Consider the following 8,932-nt stretch of genomic DNA (forward strand, 5'->3'; position numbering starts at 1 on the left):
TTCCATCTGCCATTATCCGCATTAACGTTTTTTCGCACAAGTCATAAACCACCTCAAGAGAGTGTAAAAACATTTGTGCATTTCCATCACTTGTTTCTGATGCGATACTTCAAAGTGCGCATAAAAACAGGGTGATGGAAACATAGCTTGTGATTTCCATCAACACAAATAGAGCTTCAGAAGTTCAGCTGTAGTATTAATGTAATGAAGAGAAAATAAAAGACTCTAAAACATCTCACAGTTACTGGTTTATCATGAGCTCAAAGCATTATGGGTAGAATCTCTCTACAGTCTATTCTGATTCATAAACAGTTTCACTGATGAATTACAACAAACAGTAAACCCAGGATAGAGCGGTTGAGTGAATGTGGTCTGGACTGTGTGGATGAGGCTCATTGTGTCTCCAGAGACGCTGTAGAAGGACAGAGTTCCTGCACTGTGATCCACATACACTCCTATTCTCATGCTGATGGACTTTACTGGGAGTTTAGTCTGTATGTTATTGTGCCAAAATGAGTAACTGCAGGAAGAGCAGATCAAACTCCAGGACTGATCATTATATCCAAACCAACATTCATTACCCCCTCCCTTCCTGCTGATGCTCTTATATGACACTGATATAAACACACTCCCACTCCACTCAATCTCCCAGTAACAGCGTCCACACACACTCTCTCTACACAACACCTGATACACATCAAATCTGTCTGGATGATCAGGATACGGCTGCTTTGTGTTAGTGAATGTAATCACTCTGTTACTCTCAGACAGACGGAGGAGTTTATGAACTGTGTTCAGATCCAGATTGAGCTGATGGGAATCTGATGGAGATAAAACACATCAGAATCAGGAAATATGAATCTGATCTTTTAATGTTTCTGAACTCGTCATGTTCAATATATATCCTGTGCAAATCATTATTTACATTAGCAATTATTAAACTCGTAAATCATGTTTTCTTTCTCCTTCTACAGGAAGAACATGAACACACTCAAGAGTTTCTCTGCTTGTTTTCTTAGTGACTTACATTGTAGGAAGTCGTTCCTGGTTCTGGGAACAATGTTGGTGAAAGTGACTGTGGAAATCAACAGACATGAAGAGTGTGATTATCATGTCAAGAGAAAATGATCCCTGCATCCATTACTAAGACATTTCTAATATGATTTGCTACATGATATGAGATTTTGATCTGGATCAAATCATCAGTCTGGGTTATTCAAAACTTTTTAGTAAGATTGGGATTCCTTTGTTCCAAAAAATCTGGATTATAATGATCCCATCAGAAGGGTGGATTTCAGGAACAAAAATTTAATAAAACTTTAAAACTGGTCAAAAATACAACATTTATATCAAGTAATATACAAACCAAATTTTGGAAATGTTGGGACCTTTTTTTAAATTTGAATAAAATGAAAACTAATAGACTTTCAAATCACATGAGTCAATATTTTATTCACAATAGAACATAGATAACATGACGTTTAAACTGAGATTTTTTTTTTTTTTTTTTTTTTTTTTAAAATTTTATGCACAAAATGACCTCATTTCAAATTTGATGCCTGCTACAGGTCTCAAAATTGTTGGGATGTGGGCATGTTTACCATGGTGTAGCATCTCCACTTCTTTTCAAAACAGTGTGAAGACGTCTGGGCATCGAGGTTATGAGTTTCTGTAGTTTTGGTGTTGGAATTTGGTCCCATTCTTACCTGATATAGGTACAGCTGCTGAAGAGTTAAGGTCACCTTTGACGTATTTTTCTTTTATGGTCATCTTTGACGTATTTTTCTTTTAATGATGCACCAAATGTTCTGTTCAAAAGTGAAAGATCTGGACTACAGGCTGGCCAAATTCAGCACCTGGACTCTTTTTTACGATGAAGCCATGCTGTTGTAATAGCTGCAGTATGTGGTTTTGCATTGACTTGCTGAAACACACAAGACCTTCCCTGAAACAGACGTCATCTGGAAACCTTTATATATCTTTCAGCATTCATAGTGCCTTCCAAAACATGCAAGCTGCCCATACCGTATACACTTATGCACCCCCATACCATCAGAGCTGATATCACGCTGGAAGGTCTCCCTCCTCTTTAGCCCGTAGGACACGACATCCGTGATTTCCAACAAGAATGTCAAATTTTGACTCGTCTGACCATAGAACACTTTTCCACTTTGAAACAGTCCATTTTAAATGAGCCTTGGCCCACAGGACATGACGGCGCTTCTGGACCATGTTCACATATGGCTTCCTTTTTGCATGATAGAGCTTTAGTTGGCATCTGCAGATGGCACGGCGGATTGTGTTTACCGACAGTGGTTTCTTGAAGTATTCCAGGGCCCATTTAGTAATGTCATTGACACAATCATGCAGATGAGTGATGCAGTGTCGTCTGAGGGCCCGAAGACCACAGGCATCCAATAAAGGTCTTCGGCCTTGTCCCTTATGCACAGAGATTTCTCCAGTTTCTCTGAATATTTTGATGATGTTAAACACTGTAGATGATGAGATTTGCAAAGCCTTTGCAATTTGACGTTGAGGAACATTGTTTTTAAAGTATTCCACAATCTTTTTACACAGTCTTTCACAGAGCCTCTGCCCATCTTTACTTTTGAGATACTCTGCCTCTCTAAGACATTCCTTTTATAGCTAATGTTACAGACCTGATATCAATTAACTTAATAAGTTGCTAGATGTTCTCCCAGCTGAATCTTCTCAAAATATCTTGCTTTTTCAGCCTTTTGTTGGCCCCGTGTCAACTTTTTGAGACCTGTAGCAGGCATCAAATTTGAAACGAGCTCATTTAATGGATAAAAGTGAAACATTTCTCTGTTTAAACATTTGTTATCTTATCTATGTTCTATTGTGAATAAAATATTGGCTTATGTGATTTGAAAGTCTTTTAGTTTCTTTTTTTTTTTAAATTTAAAGAATGTCCCAGCATTTCCGGATTTCGGGTTGTACATACACCACATATTTTTTATTTTGCTCTTGATTAGTTTAACAGTTAAAGTAATAAATTAGAAGTAGGCTTTTTTTATTAGGCTACATACTAAGCCTTTTGGAAGGCTACAGTAAAGTAGAAAAGGGATTTTGACACCATAAAATAATCCCCAAACAGCTGTAAATAACAAACAAAAATATTTAATTTAAAGAGGTTTTTTTTATCACTGTTTGTAATATATCAATTGGCACAATCATAAGAAATGAACCAGTCAAAAGTTCTTTGCAAACGCAAATTTCTTGAGTGAACGCTATGCAAAACTTGTCTGAGAAAACGCAAAAGCACTGAAAAATTTTCTCCATCTCATATTTTTCCCATCACCATGGGGTGATGAGCACTAGTAATCCAGATTTGGTCATCTGAAAAAGTGTATCTGGATCAAGGTGATCCAATCCAAATTGGCACAAAAGTTTTACCTGATCCTGGATAGCAAAATATGGGATTTCAAAATTCATATCATTCTGATCCAGATTAAACTTTTTGAACAACTGCTCCAGGACTTTACCTCTATCAGAGATCTTCTTCAGCTCCTCTTTGCAGAAATCCTCCAGTTTGTCTCTCAGATGAAGGACAGATTCTCTCACAACATCAAAAGAGGAGAGAGAACTGAAGGGATCGTTATTTACGTCTGTAGATTCAGGAGGAGCTGAGAGAGACTGGAAACTCTACAGAAAACAGAAATCAAAGCTCATCACCTCCACACTTCAGCCAATAACCTGCACTACTGTCAGATTTGAGCAGCTCTTGTTGATCTTTAGTAATGAAACTGGTTCCATCAAGTTCATGGATTTCACATTGTTATATATCTTTCAGAAAAATGTTTCCCAAGAGATTTCCAGAGCTGAACTGCATTTGTAAAGGCCTGTACACACCGGGACGAATATCGCACGCGTTTATCGCCAGCGTTTTTCGAGACGTTTTTTGTGTTCACACCCAAGCGATTTTCACTGGCGATGCGCAGAGTGAACGTGCAGATTCACTCCCTGACAGTATGTGGCGCTTGTGCTTAACGGTAGTGCAAATAAACATATTTATGATATTAGTAAAGTTAAAGAAGATAAAAATGCAGATATTAAATGGCATATATGAGAGATGGTAGTCAGAAACAGTAGTGCAAATAAACATTTATGAAATAGACATTCTCAACTATATTTCTTGAATGTAAAAGAAAAAAACAGCAAAAATACAGAAATAATACACATCTATTGGTATGGCCAAGAACTGGCAGAGCACCCATAGCGTGCGTCTCAATCAGCTCCCTAGTTCACTAGTCAGGGCACTGATCAGGGAGTCGGCCACATTCATTTAAATGGTATACTGATACACGACCTAGGAAGCTAGGGAGCTGTTTGAGACGCAGGGATAGTTTGTAGGGGTCTTCCTCATCTACTTACTTTCTCTTCGTCGTCTTGTGTGCTCGGCAAGACTGTTTTGTGCTTGAGCGCCACCAAGTCGTGTTTTACTGTAACTTCAGCAGCTCCAGGCACGTGAACAAAAGCACCAATCTCATTGGTCGGCCAGTTTTTAACGCGGCGCGTCAAACCAAAAAAACGAACCCGAGGCGTTTTTTAAAAAATGACGCTTTTACGCCTCGCGTTTTTCGCGTCGGTGTGCACACTCACATTGGCGCCCGTTGTTTAGTCACGAGGCGTTAAACGTCGGCGAAAATCACGCGCGATATTCGTCCCGGTGTGAACAGGCCTTAAGTGTGTCTCTTTGAAAAGAAGAAGATCAGATGAGAGTCTGACTGATGATTATATAATAACCGAACACACAGATCAACACTTCAGTCAACGGCTCATTCTGCTCTCATGAAATGTTTCTCTGTGAGTCTCTTGCTCAAGTCCACTATGATCCTGTTCTTCTAGATCTCTGTTACCTGCAGGAAATGGATGTGATCCTGTGTGTGTGAAAGCTGCTCCAGCTCAGCGTCTCTCCTCCTCAGATCATTGATCTCCTGCTCCAGTCGCTCCAGTCGTCCTTCAGCTCGACTCACTGCAGTCTTTTCCTGATCTCTGATCCGCTGTGTGGCCTCAGAGCGGCTTCTCTCAATGGAGCGGATGAGCTCAGTGAAGATCCTCTCACTGTCCTCCACTGCTGTCTGTGCAGAGCGCTGTTAGGACACACATCACAATCACACAGTGGCTTCAGTGAGTCTGACTGAGACTTCTCAAACTTCTCTTCTTCTCCAGACTCACCTTATGAGACTCCACAGCCTCTCTCAGCTGCTGAAGATCTTTCTCTCTCTGATGGATCCTTTGCTGGAATGACCTCTGCGTCTCCTTCAGCTCCTTCTGCAGCACAAACCAATAACAGGAGAAACATCACATAAATCATCAAGTCAAAGTCAATCTTCACAACATGCTGACTGTGTCTGATTCGTCCAGCATTCATCTGCTCGGGCCGTGATAAGCTCTTGTAGTGGATATGAATATCCACTATCATGAAAACACTAATTAGAGCGTGGTAACTTTAAGATTGACAGTTTAAGACATTAAATTTACAAGCACATAATACAAGACACTTTCTTTTTAAAATCTACAGGAGACTTTATTTATTCTAACACAAACTAATCTAACACAAACATGCACACACACACAAACATTCAAATGCGTTGCAGTTGTGAAAAGGTTCAATATTAAAGACACCTGGTGCCACACTCTAATCAGCTAATTAACTCAAAACACCTGCAAAGGCCTTTAAATGGTCTCTCAGTCTAGTTCTGTAGGCTACACAATCCTGAGGAGGACTGCTGACTTGACAGTTGTCCAAAAGACGACCATTGACACCTTGCACAAGGAGGGCAAGACACAAAAAGTCATTGCAAAAGAGGCTGGCTGTTCACAGAGCTCTGTGTCCAAGCACATTAATAGAGAGGCGAAGGGAAGGAAAAGATGTGGTAGAAAAAAAGTGTACAAGCAATAGGGATGCAAGAAAGGAAATGAGAGAGAAAGAGTTTTAAGTGAGAATGAAATGATGAGCAGGATTTCTAGCAAAATATGCACTTCAAAAGACCTGACCTGAACGAACCATGAGTCATTAATTTAATGCACCAGTTCAGCTTTAGAATCTGGAGGTACTTGCTTGTCGACTTCAAATGTGAAACTCCTCGTGGTGGTCCTTATCTTGGAGAGAAGGGTTTTTCCGAGTTGATGAATTGTTGCAGGCTCTTTTTAGGTCCGGATTGTGGTTAGGTAAAAACCAATCCCATTTGAGCGTGCTGGCAAAATGAAAGGAAGTCTCTTGTCGTGGCTGGAGTTAAAGTTGAAGCGGCGAAAGTCATTGGTTAAACTTTGCGGAAAAACTTAGAACACGAGACTCTCAACGGAAAAGAAAGTTAAGTAAAAGAAATGAAAAGTGAGTGAAAGTTGGACGGCTTGAATGAGCTGCTTGTCTGTCCCATGTCAGCTAAGTTTTGTCTCTTTCTTTTTTTTCTTCTGGTCTTTTTTGTTACTCTTTGTTACTCGTTCTTTGTCTGGTAATGTGACTATTTAAACTTCGGTGTTTGGTCAGAACTCCTCACAGAGGTGGGACAATCAGATATCATCTTGTTTCAAAGGTGGCTTTTCTCCGCCCAAGTCATAAAATAAGCGCTATCTCCGGTCTCTGGAATTGCCAGCTTTGGCAGAGAGTACCGTTTAGACATAATTTCTATTAAATGGAATATGATACATTTTACACAGATTTCATTCAAGCCATGATTTAAATGAGAAGAAGAGATTAAAATATATATCAAACACAAAATACTTTCATTCAACCATTCAATAGTTACACAGTTAAATAAGTTGTGGGTGTGGACATGATATAAAATGTATGCAGTTGAAAAATGATAAGTCAGTTTCAAATTGTTTGGAATAATTTGATGCAGTTTTAGTTATATCATTTGGTTTCTACAAATGGCTTAGGTTTTTCACCTTCCCTTCAGTCAGGAAGCATGGGTGCCATAAAAGTACCTAGCAAGGGTTGTTCTTCAGACGGACTGGAGCCGAAAATTAGATTCTCTGAGCTTGGGTTTCTGGAATTATGTTTTGAAAGAATCATCTGAACGATTCATTTGTCTGGTTCATCCTCAGTCCTTACATATTAACTCAGCTACATCAAGTTAATTTGATCAACTGATTTAAATTTTTATAATTAATTATAACGAGTTATGATTAATTATTCATATTTCCCTTTTGAGCTAATTTGCTACAACAGATATGAATCCAGTATCAGTGAAGTGGTGAGATTGAGGGTTTAAAGATCTTGCATGGTAAGGTTAAAGGTTTTTATTCTATTACATTATTATTATATTAATATTACATTTTTATACATTTTATGAATTTTTAGGCTGCATCCAAAATCACATACTCTCTTGAATAGGTATACATTAATTAAATAAGTAATTACTTCACAAATGCTAAAAAAGTATGTTCTATATAGTATGAGTGTGTGTAGTACTCGGACGTACTACATTCGCCATGTTGTCATTATCATGTAACCCACCAGCGTCAGTTGCGTCGCTTCACTGTCATTCACAAAAAGTGCCCATCATATGAATCAACTTCAGAATTTCACTATTACTAGGTAATCCAGATACTTTTTGCTTACTCATTCATGAATATTGTGAAATATGACTTATTTCTCTTGTTACATACTTTTCATCCTACTATATGGTAGAATGCGATTTTGGATGCAGCCTTAGATTACACCCATTTTTATAACGTGGAGTGCAGTTCCATGCAGGTCAGATGTTATAGATAAAGTTTCAAATGTAGGTTCAGGAGTAGTCTAATCATTCAGTTCTGTCAATCATCATTACGAGAGTATATAAACAGCAGTCAATGCACTGTCCCAGTGACAGTTTTTCCAGCATTCCTCCAATCACAACATACTGGGACTGACTGACCAATCAGAGTGGACTGCAATTTTCTGAAGGTGGGTTTTAAAGAAATTGAAACACAAACAGTATTCAGACAGAGGGTGAAAACAGACATTAAATGATTTAAATGTATTCTAGTAGACCCCATAAACAAAATTAAGAGCCTGTAAATGAGCATAATGAAGTTCATACCTGTTTCTCTGTCCTCTGTGCAGCAACTGATACAGTGTCGTGGTTTTTATGTTCATCCATCGTACACAGCACACATATACACTTCTGATCAGTGCGGCAGAAAACCTCAAGGATCTTGTCGTGTTTCTTGCAGATCATCTCCTGCAGTCGTCCAGTGGCATCAGTGAGATTGTGTCTCTTTCCTTTAAAGAAACTCTCATGTTGTTCAAGGTGATTCTGACAGTAAGAGTTCAGACACACCAGACAGGACTTGACGGCTTTGTGTTTTCTTCCAGTACAGACGTCACACTGCACATCTCCAGCTCCAGCGTAACAGTCAGCAGGAAGTTTAGTCTTTTTCAGTTTCTCCACCATTTCAGCCAGAATGGTGTTTTTACCCAAAGCAGGTCTTGGACTGAAGGTCTGTCTGCACTGAGGACAGCTGTAGACTCTCTTCTCATCCTCCTGATCCCAGCAGCCTGTAATGCAGATCTTACAGTAACTGTGTCCACAGTGGATGGTCACTGGATCCTTCAGGAGATCCAGACACACTGGACACATGAACTCGTCCTGAGAAAATCTGGCTTCTGCCATTTTACTGCATGAAGACAGAGACACAAACACGTAACAGCTCAACTACACTTCAGTTTCAGTTTCTCTGAACTCATCTGATCCCTGTTTCCTGGTTCAGTGAGCAAAACAGGTGTGTCTATAAAGCAGTGTGACGAGGTGTGATGGTAATAACAGTCAATGGTGTCGAAAAGTGCAATATATAAATATATACAGGTGCTGGTCATATAATTATAATATCATCAAAAAGTTGATTTATTTCACTAATTCCATTCAAAAAGTGAAACTTGTATATTATATTAATTCATTACACACAGACTGATATATTT

General features: G+C 39.0%; 1 protein-coding gene across 1 annotated transcript; it reads right to left on the minus strand.

Moving 5' to 3' along the window:
• Positions 1 to 285: 285 nt before the first annotated feature.
• On the minus strand, positions 286 to 8,651 carry LOC137025027 (tripartite motif-containing protein 16-like). Its single transcript, XM_067393039.1, has 6 exons — positions 8,055 to 8,651; positions 5,200 to 5,295; positions 4,881 to 5,114; positions 3,507 to 3,666; positions 1,028 to 1,075; positions 286 to 821 (listed from the first exon to the last, which is right to left on the minus strand). The coding sequence occupies exons 1-6, from the start codon at positions 8,625 to 8,627 to the stop codon at positions 286 to 288; spliced, it is 1,647 nt and encodes a 548-aa protein (XP_067249140.1). The 5' UTR covers positions 8,628 to 8,651.
• Between the last annotated feature and the right edge of the window lie 281 nt (positions 8,652 to 8,932).

The sequence above is a fragment of the Chanodichthys erythropterus genome, chromosome 8 (genome assembly GCF_024489055.1).
Source record: "Chanodichthys erythropterus isolate Z2021 chromosome 8, ASM2448905v1, whole genome shotgun sequence".
Classification (NCBI taxonomy): domain Eukaryota; kingdom Metazoa; phylum Chordata; class Actinopteri; order Cypriniformes; family Xenocyprididae; genus Chanodichthys; species Chanodichthys erythropterus.

What these genes read in the sequence shown, in the direction of transcription:
- LOC137025027 (XM_067393039.1), bottom strand. Translation starts at nt 8,627, where the DNA reads ATGGCAGAAGCCAGATTTTCTCAGGACGAGTTCATGTGTCCAGTGTGT. An exon ending in CACAGAGGACAGAGAAACAG is followed by an intron (nt 5,296 to 8,054) that starts GTATGAACTTCA and finishes TTTGTGCTGCAG; the next exon opens with AAGGAGCTGAAGGAGACGCA. An exon ending in AGGCTGTGGAGTCTCATAAG is followed by an intron (nt 5,115 to 5,199) that starts GTGAGTCTGGAG and finishes GTGTCCTAACAG; the next exon opens with CGCTCTGCACAGACAGCAGT.